Source organism: Malus sylvestris, chromosome 1 (assembly GCF_916048215.2).
Source record: "Malus sylvestris chromosome 1, drMalSylv7.2, whole genome shotgun sequence".
In the NCBI taxonomy this organism is placed as follows: domain Eukaryota; kingdom Viridiplantae; phylum Streptophyta; class Magnoliopsida; order Rosales; family Rosaceae; genus Malus; species Malus sylvestris.
Genome location: NC_062260.1, coordinates 15,072,123 through 15,089,896, shown reverse-complemented (window position 1 = coordinate 15,089,896; position 17,774 = coordinate 15,072,123). Strand labels below are relative to the sequence as shown.

General features: G+C 35.7%; 3 protein-coding genes across 4 annotated transcripts in view; all 3 read right to left on the bottom strand.

The window, feature by feature from the left end:
* Window positions 1-3,145: 3,145 nt before the first annotated feature.
* LOC126618585 (soyasaponin III rhamnosyltransferase-like) lies at window positions 3,146-12,011 on the bottom strand. Its single transcript, XM_050286697.1, has 2 exons — window positions 11,883-12,011; window positions 3,146-4,652 (listed from the first exon to the last, which is right to left on the bottom strand). The coding sequence occupies exons 1-2, from the start codon at window positions 11,982-11,984 to the stop codon at window positions 3,324-3,326; spliced, it is 1,431 nt and encodes a 476-aa protein (XP_050142654.1). The 5' UTR covers window positions 11,985-12,011; the 3' UTR covers window positions 3,146-3,323.
* LOC126618569 (soyasaponin III rhamnosyltransferase-like) overlaps window positions 10,391-17,774 on the bottom strand; it is a 41,288-nt gene continuing 33,904 nt past the window's right edge. The window contains exon 2 of the mRNA XM_050286687.1: window positions 10,391-10,631. Coding sequence (XP_050142644.1) covers window positions 10,554-10,631 — 78 coding nt within the window. The 3' untranslated portion in view covers window positions 10,391-10,553. The remainder of the gene's footprint in view (window positions 10,632-17,774) is intronic.
* Window positions 15,356-16,640, bottom strand: LOC126618707 (uncharacterized). 2 transcript variants are annotated; one of them, XM_050286853.1, is made up of 3 exons: window positions 16,279-16,640; window positions 15,971-16,070; window positions 15,356-15,740 (listed from the first exon to the last, which is right to left on the bottom strand). In XM_050286853.1, exons 1-3 carry the CDS (start codon window positions 16,396-16,398, stop codon window positions 15,568-15,570), a joined length of 393 nt encoding a protein of 130 aa, XP_050142810.1. In that variant the 5' UTR covers window positions 16,399-16,640; the 3' UTR covers window positions 15,356-15,567. The 2 variants fall into 2 exon arrangements, with proteins under 2 accessions (XP_050142810.1, XP_050142817.1); XM_050286860.1 differs by having other exon boundaries at window positions 15,356-15,647.

Genomic DNA, 17,774 nt, shown 5'->3' with positions numbered 1-17,774 from the left:
AATATATATAGTAAAAATGTTTAGTCTTGATGTTGGAAAGCTTACCTATATTTTAAGAGTGGTTGTGTAAAATGAGTTGTAATATTAAACTTCCACCTATAAAATTAAAGCGTAACATTGTTATGTTCGAATATTTTTTCAAACACATTTGTTGAGACTATGTCATAATGTATTTTAATGATCCAATCGTTTAATTTTTAGATCTTTCCTTAAATATCATATCTTTACATAAAATACCTCAATCTGAAATTATATGACTATTGGATTCAATGGTAGTCATTTCAAGTGTTTTTTTTTTTGTAAAGCCATATTCGTTTATTTTTTTCACTACAAATGAATGTCATAATATTTTTGAATTATCTGTCAAGGAAGTGACGTGGATGATAAATTTTTATCTCGAGTCTGGACCCCTAATATAGTGGGTGATTTTGAAGCATCTCAACCATTCGAGTCTGGCCGGCTAATATAGTGGGTGATTTTGAAGCATCACAATCGCGAGTTTCATTGATCGACAAGGGTAGGTATGATGTGCGGTGATCTCCTTCTCTGGAGTGGTCCCTCTCGGGCACTAGCAATTACAAGTTTAAAGTCAGATTTGTCTTTGTTAAAGCATCTTCAAAAGATTCTTTCAAACAACTTTAGATTATTTTCAAATAAGATGTTAAATCTTAAATGGAATGTCATGTAATTAAATTTGAAAGTAGGTGTTGACCTTCAAAACTACAAAGCCTACGTGACGCGCATGCCGAGTAATTAATAAGCTAACTACGTCCTTCATTTGTGTGCGGGGAGTGCCAACTCGTTGGCCGGGGAGTAAAATGTGTTTATATGGCGTTGAGCATGCTGCTGACTTCTTGGTTGTAATTACAAGTTTTATAACTTTCATGAAGAGCTTAACTTCAAAATTCGCCACTATAATCATATAAATCATAGATCAAAATCTAACCATTGATTGTTATTTACATTTACGCTTCATTGTTCTCATCAAATTTTTTTTTTCAGATTTTCTTTTTGGAAAACATCATCTATTAGAAGATGCATGAAGATGAACAATTTGGATTGTTAATATTATATGCAGAGTTTTACGGTTAGTGAAAATATTGCTTGATGTTTATAAAGCTTTTACAAACTATATGGCATCGACTCATATTTCAGTTAACCGTAAATTTTGAAATATGATATCAAAGATCTGAACCGTTCATCTTCTTACATCCGCCAGATGATCATGTTTTCAAAAAAGAAAATTTAAAAAATGAAATTCAGTAAGAAGAATAAAGCGTAAATGACAATCGACGGTTAAATATAAATTTAAGGTGTATGAATTACAGTGTTAGATTTCGAAGCTGACCCCTTCATGAAAGTTGTAAAGCTTGTCACTATGAGTGTTTGTATATTTTTTTTTTTTTACATTTTTTACACTTCTACAATAATTATTATTAATTTTGCCCTCAAATAAAAAAGTATTATTCATGAGGGTTTGGAGGATTTTAAAATCTAAACGATAATGTAAGTGTTACCATTATCTACTCGTGGAGGAATAATGATGAATCACGAGTGTTTATATATTCTTTCACATTTTTCATACTTGTATGTATGTCTTCTTAGTTATTGCCTATACAAATACTATACTAGTTTATTTTAATTTTGGACAACAACATGTTAAGTAAAATTTATCCTAGTAATGATAATAAGGAACTCTCATAATAAAAATAAATAATGACTAATTTTTTTTAACTTAAATAGAATAATAATACAAAACTATATATTTAATATATAATATATTGTATACATTAATATGGCTATTGTATTTTATAATAAATCTTTTAGTAATTAAACTTTAAAATTATCAAAATAGTTTTTTTCTTAACAGGTCGAAACGGGTTACCCATGTGTTACCCGCGTGTATACCCATTAAGAACCTGTTATTAACTGGTTCTTAACGGGTCACCCAATAATGACCCAATTAGTTATCGTGTTGACCGAAAACTCGTTATTTTCGTATCGTTTTCGTGTCGTGTCAGAAACTGCCAGGTATTAGCAAAAATTCCTATTTTTAAGGCCTAATTGACTGTTAAATTAAGAATTTTAGAAAGAAAATAATAAAAGTGGGCAGGGCAGGCGTATTTAATAAAATGCTAAATAGGCAAAATGGTCTATGAGATTTGCATAACTCATCACTTTGGTCCCTAACATTTCAAATTGATAAAAGTGGTCCATGAGATTGTTCACCATCCATCATTTTGCTCATTCCGTTAAAAACTACGTTAAGTGTTCTGGAGCTCTTGGTCGCAAGCTTGGGCAATTTTCAAAGCTTCGTAACTCAATCATTTCTTAACCAAATTTGACCCATAATATATCAAAATGAAGATAGGAAAGTGTAGAATAAGATTATATATATTTGGAAGCCTAATGGCTGCTGGATATGGCCTAAAAATAGCCTCAAAGTTGACTGGTACGAGGGAAAACTGGAAAACTCGCTGGAAACTGGGTAAACTTTAAACGTTCATAACTCCTTCAATACTCAACGAAATCAAGTGATTCAAAAATGAAAATCATACTTCTAAATGAGACGAACATAATAATATCTTTGTAGATGGCTAAATCACCATGGTTTGGCCGGAAAATGGCTTGAAAGTGGCTAACTCGAGACCAAGACCGCCACTTTCAAGTCGTTTTTCAGCCAAACCATGGCGATTTAGCCATCGCAAAAGGTACCATTCTCTTTGTCTCATCGAAAAGTATGATTTTTGTTTTTGAATCACTTGATTTTGTTGAGTATTGAATAAGTTATGAACGTTTAAAGTTTACCCAGTTTCCAGCGAGTTTTCTAATTTTCCTTCGAACTAGTCAAATTTGAGGCTATTTTCTGGCAATCTCTAGCAGCCATTGGGCTTCCAAATAGGTATAATCTTATTCTACATTTTCCTATCTTCATTTTGATAGATTATGGGTCGAATTTGGTTAAGAAACGATTAAATTACGAAGCTTTGAAAATTGTCCAAACTTCTGGCCAAGAACTCTGACACTTAACGTAGTTTTTAATGGAATGACCAAAATGATGCATGGTGGACAATCTCAAGGACCACTTTTATCGATTTGAAATGTTTGAGACCAAAGTGATGAGTTATGTAAATCTCAAGAATCATTTTACCTATTTAGCTTTAATAAAATTAGTCCAGCATATATTTATCACAAAAAAAATCACTTGAAAGCTTATAGAAACACATGGGATCACTAATTCATATCCAACATTATTCCAGCATCTCCAATGCCGTGAAATTTTTGGCGCCATTCCAAATTATTAGCTAATATAATTGGGACATCTAAGAACCGGATGACCTTTTTGTAGTGTTGTTTTTAAGAAAGTTGACAAACTTGCCAATGTAGTGGTCTTGGTGCAGCTTGTGATCTCCAAAAACAGTTGCAGCTTTCCTAGCATTGGATCTCAGCCGCTCTCCTTCCTCCTCCACCATCGCGTGCCGGAGTGTTTTGGCTATGTCATCTCTACTAAACGACCCATCTCCGCGTTGTTTCACTTCGACAGCCATACCCTTCTCCTCCAAAAGCCTTGCATTCAGAGGCTGATCAAGAATGAATGGTAGCACAACAAGAACATGCCCAAATTGCAGAGTCTCAATTATTGATCCCCATCCAGAGTGAAACAGAGAACCCCCAACCGATGGGTGTGCCAAGATTTCCATTTGGGGCACCCATCCGATGCAAACAAGCCCCTTCTCTGATACACGGTCAACAAACCCTAGAGGCAGAGCATCGGCTTCACTATTTGCCCAATTGGGTTTTCTGAGTGCCCAAAGAAATGGGAGTTCTGATAGCTCCAGCCCATGAGCTATCTCAAAGACTTGCTCTTTACTCAACTTACACTCAGTCCCAAACCCTACAAACACAACTGACCTGGTTTTTTGCTTATCGAGCCATTCAAAGATCCCATCATCAGTGGAAATTTCTCCTTTTACCCCTTTTGCAGGTATCTCAGGAGGAAGCAAACCAGTGGGAATCACAAGCTTCCCAGACTTGTTCTTGTATGCCTCCAAGTACTCTCCTTCAAACTCATCGCAACTCCGAATGGATACAACTCGACAAGCTGATTCAATCTTGGCGTCCCTATCGGCATCACTTATTCCGGAATCATTCACACCATAAAAGCCCGCGTGCATACGGACCGCCTCGTTCTCTCGGAATGCGACCGTTGACCGAGAAGTAACCAGATCCGGCGGCGAAGTAAGGCTTTCCACCGACGGCAGAACATCATTTGTATTACCACTGGAGGGATTTCCGGCTGAACTACAAAGGAGCCTTGTAGCAGCAGAGAAAACGAAAAAATAGACAAGTGGAACGCCGTACTCTTTGCCAATCTCTACGACCCAATGAGCAGCAAAGTCGGTTATGATCCAATCAGGCAATCGATCCCCAATGAACTGCTTGATGGGTGTTTGCAGGAGGTCGTATGCAGTCTTCAAGTTGTCAGTATTTTCAAAGGGGAGGTCCACCGTGGCCTCAGCTCCTTCCGGCAACAAGTCGGGATCCAACGGTGGAAATGGAATGGGGACTAATTGCACAAAGGGTTGCAAGTCTGGTAAGATTTTGGGGAGTCTTTGGATGTTTTTTGGTGTGGATATGAAGGAGACATGAACCTTTGCTTTTGCTAAAGCTATTGAAAGTTGGAAAAAGGGCATCATGTGGCCAAAGGCAGACCATGGCAGCATCACAACGCTAAGATGATTATCTTTTTCCATAATTGTTCTTTCTGTCGAATGGAATTTGCAATGAGAGAATTAACTTGTAGTTTTGAACCAGATTGTCATTTTATTGGACTAAGACCTGGTTTGGGAGTGAGGTGCTTAAAAAAAAGCACCCATGAAAAAAAGCTATGAGGGTTTTAGGTGTTTGGTAAAATGAAAAAAAAAGGGCTTATTTTGGAAGCTGCTGTGAGAATAAGCTGAAATCAAAGGAAAAAGCTGAAGCTGCTATTTGCAGCTTTGGAAAACTGGCTTTTTTTCAAAGCACACTGAGCTACAGTGCTCCTTTAATGAAAAGACCCACTATCGGACTGCTTTTTTTTCCAAAAGCACTTTTACAAAAAAGTTTACCAAACAATCTGCTGCTTTATTTCACAGCCGCTTATTCTCACAGCACAGCCGCTTATTCTCACAGTAGCTTTTTTTTCAAAGCACAGCAATACCAAACCAGCCCTAAATGACATGCTGTACCGCTGGCCACGTGTACGGTGTTCCGTTAATTGCTTGTTAGCCGTCTCGTTTCGGTTTGGATAATCTTTTTATTTTTAGATTTTAATTTTTTTTCAAAAATTTAAAAATTAAAATCTTATTTGGTTACTACTTTCAAATAAAAGCTGAAAATTACTTTCTTTGGTTAAAATAATTCGAGCAATTGTGTAAATTAATTGTACATTGCTTATAGGATACTGGAAGATCTTTTTTGTATTCCTTATAAGGTAAAAAATTGTCATTAGTTTACTATAAATAAAGATACAAGATATAGAAAATAACACACAAAATTTCTCAAGCATACTCTTCATCTCTTTTTTTTTGTCTATGCCGCACCGCACCCTCTCTTTCTCTCAAATAAAATAAGTCACAGCATTCCTTTTTTAAAACAGAAATTTCCTTTAGTTTTCACTTTTTAGTTTTTCAGTTTGTATTTTTTGAAACCTGAAAATTAAAAGTAATTACCAAATAAGATTTTAATTTTTGATTTTCAAAACAGTGAAAACTAAAAAACTAAAAATGAAATACTTACAAAGCGGCTTCTTAATAATTTCATTGCGTTATAATATATATAAGTGAGGATGTAATATAAACATGTGAGGATGTAATATAAACATTCTGCGTTAAGAGAGAAAAAAAAAACCCCTAAAACGTGTTTTATTTGCTGCTTAGTTTGGTTTTAGTGAAAAAAATTCTTTCTTTTTTCTTTAGAAATTTATAAAAGTTCCACCAAATTTAGTTAGGAAATAAAAAGTAATGGTAGGGAGGCTAATTATTTAAATCATATTGATTCATCATCTAATTTGCCAAGTGATACATATACAACTACCACTCAATAAAATAAATTTATTAATTACCGTGGTATGTGTACATCACTTATCAAATCAGATGGTACACCAATGTAATAAAAATGTGATTTCCTTAGGGGCCGTTTTTCATCTTCAGCTTTCAATTTTCAGCTTTTCATTTCGAATTTCGGTTTTCACTTTTCACTTTTTTGAAAATTGAAAACTTGTTTGGTAACTGTTTTAAGTTTTAAGTTTAAAAAAAAAATTGAAAACAAAAAACGTGAAAACTTAAAGTCAAAATTTGAAAACTAATAAAATAATTATCAAACAAAATTTTAATTTTTAATTTAAAAAAATAAAACTAAAAACGAAATAATTATCATGAAACACCATAATTGACTGTCTTTTGGACTTGCTAAAAGTTGAATGCAAAAGAACCTTTATTGTTGATGTGCTTCTTTTCTTAGAGTAACGTGTTCTTGATAGTATTATTCTAATCCAAATGGGGTTAGGTTTCACCGTTGGCCACCCCCTCATTACCCATTTTTTCTCTCCTTTCTATAGACATGTTTAATTATTACTCTTAAGGGAATCTGTGGTTATCTTATACGAAAAGTCCGTAGCTATTTTGATTCTCTTTCATATGAAAAGACTTGACCAATCATAATTTCATGAAGACTTGTGAAATCCGATTTACGCAATATTCCAATCTCACCAGCCATACAATGAATGTTGATCCCCAAATAACTTTTTACAACACATAAGAGGTTTAACTTGGATCAAAGAGTAAAAATGAAAGATTTAACGTTCAGACTAGTGTTAACGAAAAAGTCAACGTGAACTTTCTACATGTACCACATAGCAATGGATACCTCACAATGGATCCTAGTTTTAGCTCTCTTCTCAACTCAACAAAACCTATGACAAACTAGTGTGACTCATATTTTCATGAAAAACTTTTCTCTGTACCGAAATGCAGCGTTCCAAAATATAATTTTTGAGACTATTGAGTGGTCATATCTTAGCACCATGCTCCTTAATTATCTGAGCTGACCGTAGAATAATCTCTTATTCAGTAGAGTATAGCTCTCCTTTGCTCTATAATCGCAAAGGAAACATTGAAGCAGATGCTAAAAGCAATCTGTGTTATAAGAATATTGGAGGGAACATGGCTTAACATATGCTTGAGTTACATCCAAGAGTCAATTCTGCAAATAAACATTATAATCGAAACAGGAAACAGTAAGGGGCCTCCTTACTGTTTGAGTGTGTATGTGATTATAGAGTATGTTGATACAGTAAAATTCATATCAAAATTTATGTAGTTCTGCATTAAGGTTATTAATGACATCGCGTGTTATCTCTTTTAGAACGCCATTGGCCGTGCTTGCAGATCAGTTTTGCTCCCTTCCAGTCTTCATCTTGAACCCTGGGTTTTTGGTTTTGTGGCATATGTCCATTTTCACAAAAATCAAAGAAGCAAGCTTGATCCCTGTGTGTTGCGGTGTGTGTTCCTTGGCTTTGGTCCACAACAAAAGGGGTATCGATGTTATCATCCATCTACTCGACATACGTGAGTTCGAATATCGTCGGCTCTCTAATCTAGCATATAATTTAACAAATCTATCATTTAACAAAAAAAAAAAAAACTTAGGACTACCCAACTTAATTTGTACACAACCTCTATATTCGTTACTGCTATTAATATGCACCTATAGATAAATTTTGGGTACCCATACATATGAACTTATGTATAGTATCCAATATATATTCATGTACCTTTATAGTGTATATTGTTTATTGTGTCTCTCATATTGTTCATGTATTTGGTTTTGTAATTGTCTCTACAAAATTTTATATACAGGTTAATTCTCATTAACAAAATGTTTTAAAAAACAATTCCATTTTAAATTGTTAAATTTGATCTATAGAATAGACCTGTCATTCGTGTCGTGTTTTCCATGTTCGTGTCATTTTCGTGTCATACCTAATATCTTAACGGGTCTTGTCGTGTAACACTCGTTAAAATAAACGAGTAAAATGACACGACCTGAAATCGACCCGATAATATTAATAGGTAATATGACTTGACCTGTTACCCGTTAAGAAAAATATATTTTAAACCAATAAACCAATATATTTTAAGAAAAAACGCATTTTTCTTTTTTAAGTATATTTTCGATTACCTAAATTGATTGCTCTAGCCTTTTTCTTTGCAAGACTCGTATTTGTATTGTTTATACCTTCACTTCCAAGATCTCGCTCTGTCCCCATTATAATCTCCACAAACTCTTCATCACTAAGGTTTACTGAATCTGAATCTCTAGCATCCATTGCTTCTAAAACAAAATGGGTATAAATTAATTAATAGCTTAATTAATTAGGTAAAATCTTTAATAGTTTTTTAATTAATGTAGAAGTGTAAAAAATGTAGAAAAAATGTATAAACGCTCGTAATGACAAACTTTACAACTTTCATGAAGAGCTTAACTTTAAAACTCGTCACTATAATCATATAAATCATAGATCAAAATCTAACCATTGATTGTTGTTTACATTTACGTTTCATTATTCTCATCAATTTTTTTTTCTTCAGATTTTCTTTTTTGAAAACATGATCTATTAGAGGATGCAGGAAGATGAACGATTTGGATCGTTGATATTATATGCGGAGTTTTACGGTTAGTGAAAATATTGCTTGATGTTTATAAAGTTTTTATATACTATATGACATCAACTCATATTTCAGTTAATCGTAAATATCAAAATGTGATATCAAAGATCTGAACTGTTCATCTTCTTACATTCGCCAGATGATCATGTTTTCAAAAAAGAAAATTTTAAAAATGAAATTCAGTAAGAAGAATAAAACATAAATTGTCACATCCCGGCCCGGGGCGGACCACTTCCGAGGCCTGTTCTGTCACCGTAGCACGATATCGTCCACTTTGGGCTTACCATTCCCTCACAGTTTTGTTTTTGGGAACTCATGAGCAACTTCCTAGTGGGTCACCCATCATGGGAGTGCTTTAGCCACATTCTCGCTTGACTTCGGAGTTCCGACGGAACCTGAAGCCAGTGAGCTCCCAAAATGCCTCGTGCTAGGTAGGGATGAGAATATACATTTAAGGATCACTCCCTTGGGCGATGTCGGATGTTACAATCCACCCCTTTTAGGGGCTCAACGTCCTCATGGGCACACTTCCAATTAGGGATTGGCTTTGATACCATTTGTCACATCCCGGCTCGGGTCCACCACATCTCGGGTCCGTTCCACCACCGTAGCACGATATTGTCCGCTTTGGGCTTACCATTCTCTCACGGTTTTGTTTTGGGAACTCACGAGCAACTTCCCAGTAAGTCACCCATCTTGGGAGTGCTCTGGCCTCCTTCTCGCTTAACTTCGGAGTTTCTACAGAACCCGAAGCCAGTGAGCTCCCAAAAGGCCTCGTGCTAGATAGGGATGAGAATATACATTTAAGGATCACTCCCCTGGACGATGTGGGATGTTACATAAATGACAATCGACGATTAAATATAAATTTAAGGTTTATGGATTATAGTGTTGGATTTCGAAGCTGACCCATTCATGAAAGTTGTAAAGCTTGCCTCTATGAGTGATTGTATATTTTTTTTTACATTTTTTTACATTTATACAATAATTTTTATTAATTTTATTAATTTTTCCCTCAATGAAAAAAAACATTATTCATGAGGGTTTGGAGGATTTTAAAATCTAAACGATAATGTAAGTGTAACCATTATCTACTCATGGAGGAATAATGATGAATCACGAGTGTTTATATATTCTTTCACATTTTTCACACTTGTATGTATGTCTTCTTAGTTCTTACCTATACAAATACTATACTAGTTTATTTGAATTTTGGATGACAACATGTGAAGTAAAATTTATCCTAGTAATGATAATAAGGAACTCTCATAATAAAAATAAATAATGACTAATTTTTTAAACTTAAATAAAATAATAATACAAAACTATATATTTAATATAGAATATATTATATATATTAATATGGCTATTGTATTTATAATAAATCTTTTAGTAATTAAGCTTTAAAATTATCAAAATAGTTTTTTTCTTAACAGGTCGAAACGGGTTGCCTATGTGTTACCCGAGTGTATGCTCGTTAAGAACCAGTTATTAACGGGTCACCCGATAATGACCCGATTAATTATTGTGTTGACCCAAGACCCGTTATTTTCGAATCGTGTCAGAAACTGCCGGGTCTACTGTAGAAGCAAAAATTCCTATTTTTAAGGCCTAATTGATTGTTTAATTAAGAATTTTAGAAAGAAAATTTGAAAATAATAAAAGTGGGCAGGGCAGGCGTATTTAATAAAATTAGTCCAGCATATATTTATCACCACAAAAATCACTTGAAAGCTTATAGAAACACATGGGATCAGTAATTCATATCCAACATTAATCCAGCACCACCAATGCTGTGAAATTTTTGGCGCCATTCCAAATTATTAGCTAATATAATTGGGACATCTAAGAACCGGATGACCTTTTTGTAGTGTTGTTTTTAAGAAAGTTGACAAACTGGCCAATGTAGTGGCCTTGGTGCAGGTTGTGATCTCCAAAAACAGTTGCAGCTTTCCTAGCATTGGATCTCAGCCGCTCTCCTTCCTCCTCCACCATCGCGTGCCGGAGTGTTTTGGCTATGTCATCTCTACTAAACGACCCATCTCCGCGTCGTTTCACTTCGACAGCCATACCCTTCTCCTCCAAAAGCCTTGCATTCAGAGGCTGATCAATAATGAATGGTAGCACAACAAGAACATGCCCAAATTGCAGAGTCTCAATTATTGATCCCCATCCAGAGTGAAACAGAGAACCCCCAACCGATGGGTGTGCCAAGATTTCCATTTGGGGCACCCATCCGATGCAAACAAGCCCCTTCTCTGATACACGGTCAACAAACCCTAGAGGCAGAGCATCGTCTTCACTATTTGCCCAATTGGGTTTTCTGAGTGCCCAAAGAAAAGGGAGTTCTGATAGCTCCAGCCCATGTGCTATCTCAAAGACTTGCTCTTTACTCAACTTACATTCACTCCCAAACCCTACAAACACAACTGACCTGGTTTTTTGCTTATCGAGCCATTCAAAGATCCCATCATCAGTGGAAATTTCTCCTTTTGCCCCTTTTGCAGGTATCTCAGGAGGAAGCAAACCAGTGGGAATCACAAGCTTCCCAGACTTGTTCTTGTATGCCTCCAAGTACTCTCCTTCAAACTCATAGCAACTCCGAATGGCGAAAACTCGACAAGCTGATAGAATCTTGGCGTGCCTTTCGGCATCACTTATGCCGGAATCATTCACTCCGTAAAGGCCCTTGTGCATATCGACCGCCTCGTGCTCTCGGTATGCGACCGTTGACTGAGAAGTAACCAGATCCGGCGGCGAAGTAAGGCTTTCCGGCGATGGCAGAGTATCATCTGTATTACCACTGGAGGGATTTTCAGCTGAACTAAAAACGACAACTGTAGCAGCAGAGACAACAGTAAAATAGACAAGTGGAACGCCGTACTCTTTGCCAATCTCTACGACCCAATGAGCAGCAAAGTCGGTTATGATCCAATCAGGCAATCGATCCCCAATGAACTGCTTGATGGGTGCTTGCAGGAGGTCGTATGCAGTCTTCAAGTTGTCAGTATTTTCAAAGGGGAGGTCCACCGTGGCCTCAGCTCCTTCCGGCAACAAGTCGGGATCCAACGGTGGAAATGGAATGGGGACTAATTGCACAAAGGGTTGCAAATCTGGTGAGATTTTGGGGAGTCTTTGGATGTTTTTTGGTGTGGATATGAAGGAGACATGAACTTTTGCTTTTGCTAAAGCTATTGAAAGTTGGAAAAAAGGCATCATGTGGCCAAAGGCAGACCATGGCAGCATCACAACGCTAAGATGATCATCTTTTTCCATAATTGTATTCTTTCTGTCGGATGGAATTTGCAATGAGAGAATTAACTTGTAGTTTTGACCCAGATTGTCATTTTATTGGACCAAATGACATGCTGTACCGCTGGCCACGCGTTCCGGCGACAACCAGTGTTTAATTGCTTGGTAGCCGTCTCGTGTCGGTTTGGATAATCTTTTTATTTTATATATTTTTTTAATTTTAAAAAATTCAAAAATTAAAACCTTATTTGGTTACTACTTTCAAATAAAAGCTGAACATTACTTTCTTGTTGTGAAAATAATTCTAGCAATCGTGTAAATCAGTTGTACATTGTATATAGGATACTGGAATATCTTTTTTGTATTACTTATAAGGTAAAAAATCGTCTTTAGTTTAATATAAATAAAAGCACAAAATATAGAAAATAATACACAAAATTTCTCAAGCATATTCTTCATCTCTCTTTTTCTGTCTATGCCGCATTGCACCCTCTCTTTCTCTCAAATAAAATAAGTCACAACATTCTCTTTTTAAAAAAGAAATTTCCCTTAGTTTTCACTTTTTAGTTTTCTAGTTTGTATTTTTTGAAACCTGAAAATTAAAAGTAATTACCAAATAAGATTTTAATTTTTAATTTTCAAAACGGTGAAAACTAAAAATCTAAAAACGAAATACTTACCAAATGGTTTCTTAATAATTTCATTGTGTTATAATATATGTATTTAATTATTGACATTATACTCTAAGTTGGAAAAGTACCGCCTCTATACTCTCATATTATTATATGTAATTAACCCCAAGTGAGGATGTAATATAAACATTCTGCATTAAGAGTGAAAAAAAAAACCCTAAAACGTGTTTTATTTGCTACTTAGTTTGGTTTTAGTGAATTTTTTTTCTTTAGAAATTTATAAAAGTTCCATCCAAATTTAGTTAGGAAATAAAAGTAATGGTAGGGAGACTACTTATTTAAATCATATTGATGTATCATTTAATGTGCCAAGTGATACATATACAACTATCACTCAATGAAATAAATTTATTAATTACCGTGGCATATATACATTACTTATTCAATCAGATGGTATACCAATGTAATACAAATGTGATTTCCTTAGGGGCCGTTCTTCATCTTCAGTTTTCAATTTTTAGCTTTTCATTTCGAATTTCGATTTTCATTTTTCACTTTTTTGAAAATTGAAAACTTGTTTGGTAACTGTTTTAAGTTTTAGGTTTTAAAAAAATATTGAAAACAAACAACGTGAAAACTTAAAGTCAAATTTTGAAGACTAATAAAGTAATTATTAAACAAGATTTCAGTTTTTAATTAAAAATAAATAAAATTAAAAACCAAATAATTATCAAGAAACACCATAATTGACTGTCTTTTGGACTTGCTAGAAGTTGAATGCAAAAGAACCTCTGTTGTTGATGTGCTTCTTTTCTTAGAGTAACATGTTCTTGATAGTATTATTCTAATCCAAAGGGGGTTAGGTTTCATGTTCTTGATAGTATTATTCTAATCCAAAGGGGGTTAGGTTTCACCGTTGGCCACCCCCTCTTTACCCAATTTTTCTTTCCTTTATTCTCCTTTAGGAATTGATTGCTACATTTTTTCTCTCTTTTCTATAGACATGTTTAATTATTACTTTTCAGCGGAATCTGCGGTTATCTTAGGCGAAAAGTCTGTATTTATTTTGATTCTCTTTCATATGAAAAGCCTTGACCAATCGTAATTTTATGACAATGTGTGGTTAGACTTGTGAAACCCGATTTACGCAACATTCCAATCTCACCACCCATACAATGAATGATGATCCCCAAATAATTTTTTACAACACATAAGAGGTTTAACCTTGGATCAAAGAGTAAAAACAAAAGATTTAACGTTGAGACTCGTGTGTTTAACGAAAAAGTCAGCATGAATTTTCTACATGTAACACATAGCAATGGATACCTCACAATGGATCCTAGTTTTAGCTCTCTTCTCAACTCAACAGAACCTAGGACAAACTAATGTCACTCATATTTTCATGAAAAACTCTTCTCTGTACCAAAATGCAGCGTTCCAAAATATAATTTTGAGACTATTGAGTGGTCATATCTTTGCACCATGCTCCTTAATTATCTGAGCCGACCGCAGAATAATCTCTTCTTCAGTAGAGTATAACTCTCCTTAGCTCTATAATCGCAAAGGAAACATTGAAGCAGATGCTAAAAGCAATCTGTGTTATAAGAATATTGGACATAACATGGCTTAACATGTGCTTGAGTTACATCCAAGAGTCAATTCTGCAAATAAACATTCTAATCGAAACAGGAAACAGTGAGGGGCCTCCTTACTGTTTGAGTGTGTATGTGACTATAGAGTACTTTGATACAGTAAAATTCATATCAAATTTTTTGTAGTTCTGCATTAAGGTTATTAATGATATCGCGTGTTTAGAATGCCATTGGCCGTGCTTGCTGATCTGTTTTGCTCCCTTCCACTCTTCATCTCGAACCCTGGGTTTTTGGTTATGTGGCATATGTCCATTTTCACAAAAATCAAAGAAGCATGCTTGATCCCTGTGTGGTGCGGTGTGTGTTCTTTGGCTTTGGTCCCCAAGAAAAGGGGTATCAATGTTATCATCCATCTACTCGACATACGTACGTCACCATGGATGTTACATTCTCTGAAGATGAATGATTTTTTCCTTCTAGCCATACTCCTTAGGGGAAGACAACCTTAATCGACAATTATTGCGGGCTCGATATTGTGAAGATTTCCTCTGCAGAATCTTCTGCTAGCCCAAGTGGGATGCCTAATCAAGACCGTGACAGCAACAGCAACAGCAACCCTGCTGCACCGAGGGACACCCAAGATGGAATATCAAGAGACAACCCCAAATGGCCCAGACCGTGACAGCCTAAGTGGACCATGCAATCCATGTGATTGCTCAAACTGTGACAGCCCAAATGGCTCAGACCATGACAGCCCAAGTGGGCCATCCAATCCATGTGATTTCTTAAACCGTGACAGCCCAAGTGGGTTAGGTAATTGTCCACTTGTTCGACAAATAGAGACTATCAAAATACCTACAAAGTGAAAGAAGCCTTGAAACCGTGGCAAAAATGAATTCCATTAGAGTTTTCTTGTCAAAATACCAATAGAGACTACTACAAATCCATTTATTAGTGTCACTATGAAAATCGTCAAGAAATGTGTATTACTGTCGGATATTAAGCAAAATCCCACGGAAAATGGATGCAATGACGGATATAATAAGCAACAAAATTATCGGCGTTAGGAAATAAATTTTCTGACAGAAAATACTCTAAAACCGACAGAAATTGTGTCAGATATAACCAACAGATAATTCTTTGTCGGATAAAACCGACAAAAAATACTAAAACCGATAGAACTTGTATCAGATATAACCGACAGAGAATTTATTAATAATGAATAAATAAAAGCATTATTGTTGGATAAAACCGACAAAAAATATATCAATAATAACAAAAAATATACACAACTTTCTAAATTATTTCTTTCTCTTTCAAGTTGAGCCAGAAAGCGAGAGGAGAGAGACAGTTGCTTCCTTCCCGCACAACATGGTTATCAACTTACTTCTGCAATTCATCCTTCCTCTTCCGTATTCTCACCCACCTTTGACCTTTCCCCTTCCAATTCATTCTTCCACATTCTGTAAATATCCACCCACGCACACACAGAAATGAGAGAGAAAACAGAGAAGCAGTGGCCACCAACAGAGCCTCTTGCTTTTCTTCACTCTCTTCTGCAATTTTGGGACGAAATTGCTCAAAGGATGATAGAACAACCCTTAAATCAAGCAATGTATCACATCGATGACCAAATTTTCTACTTATTCCTAAACAATCCAACTTCAATGTTACGGGTTTGGGATCAAATACGCAACTTCTGTTTACCAATGATACGAAACAAACCAAACAATGTGCAGCCAAAGAAAATTAAATTAATTTTTTAGACCAGGACAAACATCTTCACCTTTGAAAACAACAGAGACATCAACTTTCAGCTCGGAGCCCTCATTCGCCCAAACAAACACCAAATTCAGAATCTTCCCACTCTCCTGGTCCCTGTGAATCTACACAATCAAACACCCCAAAATTCAAATCACTCATAATTTTCAATCTTTATATATATATAAATTATAAATGGATGAAGAAAATGAGAAATTGCCTTAATGGGTATGACATTTTCGGATTCGAGCAAATCCGACGACTCAGACCTGGCTCGGATCTGAAGGGGAAAAAAATGGGAGTTCTACCGATTTGAGAATGGCCTAATCGTACCTGAAAATTGGAAAATTGGGATGAAATTGGTAAGGAGAAGGTGAAGATTTGAAGGATTTGGCGAAATGGAAACCCTAAAAATAATTGAGGCTCACGAAAATATATTAGCAGAAAGAACATTGCAAGGAAGAGATGCAGAAGCAGCAGCTATGGCAGCAGCAGCGTGTTGATGGCAAGAGGCTTGAAAGGGTTGCCAATGTGGAGAAGACGACGGCGTCAAGGGGATTGTAGTTGGGATTGATGACTTCGCGATCCTATTTTGGAAGCAAGGTTGCGTTCGTGGCTTCACGACCCTATTCGAGGAAGGGGAAGAAGATGTGGAGAAGGAAATGAGGAGAGGAGAAAGGGGAGAAGGAAGGGAGAAGGGAAGGGGTTTTATTTTGGAATTTTTTTATTACTGTCGGTTAAAATCAATAAAAATATTTTTTAAAAATATAAACCGACAAATTTTTTTAATTATTGTCGGTTATAACCAAGGAAGAAAATATCGATAATATCGGCGAAATATCGCCGATATTATCGTTTTTTTAGAGGTCCGAAATTTTTTTTAACTATCCATATGATTTTCGTCAAAATATCGCGATATTATCAATAATATCAATAATATCGTGATATTATCGAAATTATCGATAATATCGTGATATTATCGAAATTATCGATAATATCGTGATATTATCGAAATTATCGATAATATCGTGACATAATACTAAAAAATACTTAAATATGTTGAGAAAACTCAACACATACTTCACTTGATCATAGCCCAAAGGGCGACCAAGATATGGCTTACTTGGCAGGGGAATGTGGGTTTTATAGGAGCAAGCATGGGCGATGTGGGACTCTCCCAATAGGAGAAAATCAGAATTTCGGCCGAAAATTTACATCCACTTTAAACGGCCATAACTTTGTCAAAACTCAACGAAATCAAGCAAGAAAAAAACGAAAGTTGTAGCCCTCGAAGATACGAAGAGAATGGTACCTCACACGACGTCTGAATCGCCGTGGTTTGGCCGGAAACTGCCTCGAAAGTCACTGAGATCGCCGGAAACTGGGTAAGATTCAAATGAGTATAACTTTTTTAATACTCAACGAAATTGAGTGAAAAAAAAAGGAAAGTTATACTAATCGACGAGACGAAGAGATTGATACCTTGCACGCCGGCCAACTCGCCGTGGTTTGGCCGGAAATTGCCTCGAAAGACATTGAGGTCGCTGGAAATTGGGTACGATTCAAATGAGTATAACTTTTTCAATATGCAACGAAATTGAGTGAAACAAAAAGGAAAGTTGTAGCCCTCGAAGAGACGAAGAGAATGGTACCTCACACAACGTCTGACTCATTGTGGTTTGGCCGGAAATTGCCTCGAAAGCCACTGAGGTCGCCGGAAACTAGGTAAGATTCAAATGAGTATAACTTTTTCAATACTCAACGAAATTGAGTGAAACAAAAAAGAAAGTTGTACTACTCGACGAGACGAAGAGATTGATATCTTGCAC

Bases quoted from the DNA above. Each gene is read 5' to 3' on its own strand.
- LOC126618707 (XM_050286853.1), bottom strand. From the start codon at position 16,398: ATGTTCTTTCTGCTAATATATTTTCGTGAGCCTCAATTATTTTTAGGG. The intron at 16,071-16,278 runs GTACGATTAGGC...TTGATTGTGTAG, and splicing joins CCCAATTTTCCAATTTTCAG to ATTCACAGGGACCAGGAGAG. The intron at 15,741-15,970 runs GTGAAGATGTTT...CCAAAATTGCAG, and splicing joins TGTCTCTGTTGTTTTCAAAG to AAGAGAGTGAAGAAAAGCAA.
- LOC126618585 (XM_050286697.1), bottom strand. From the start codon at position 11,984: ATGGAAAAAGATGATCATCTTAGCGTTGTGATGCTGCCATGGTCTGCC. The intron at 4,653-11,882 runs GTTCATGTCTCC...GCAAAAGCAAAG, and splicing joins TAGCTTTAGCAAAAGCAAAA to GTTCATGTCTCCTTCATATC.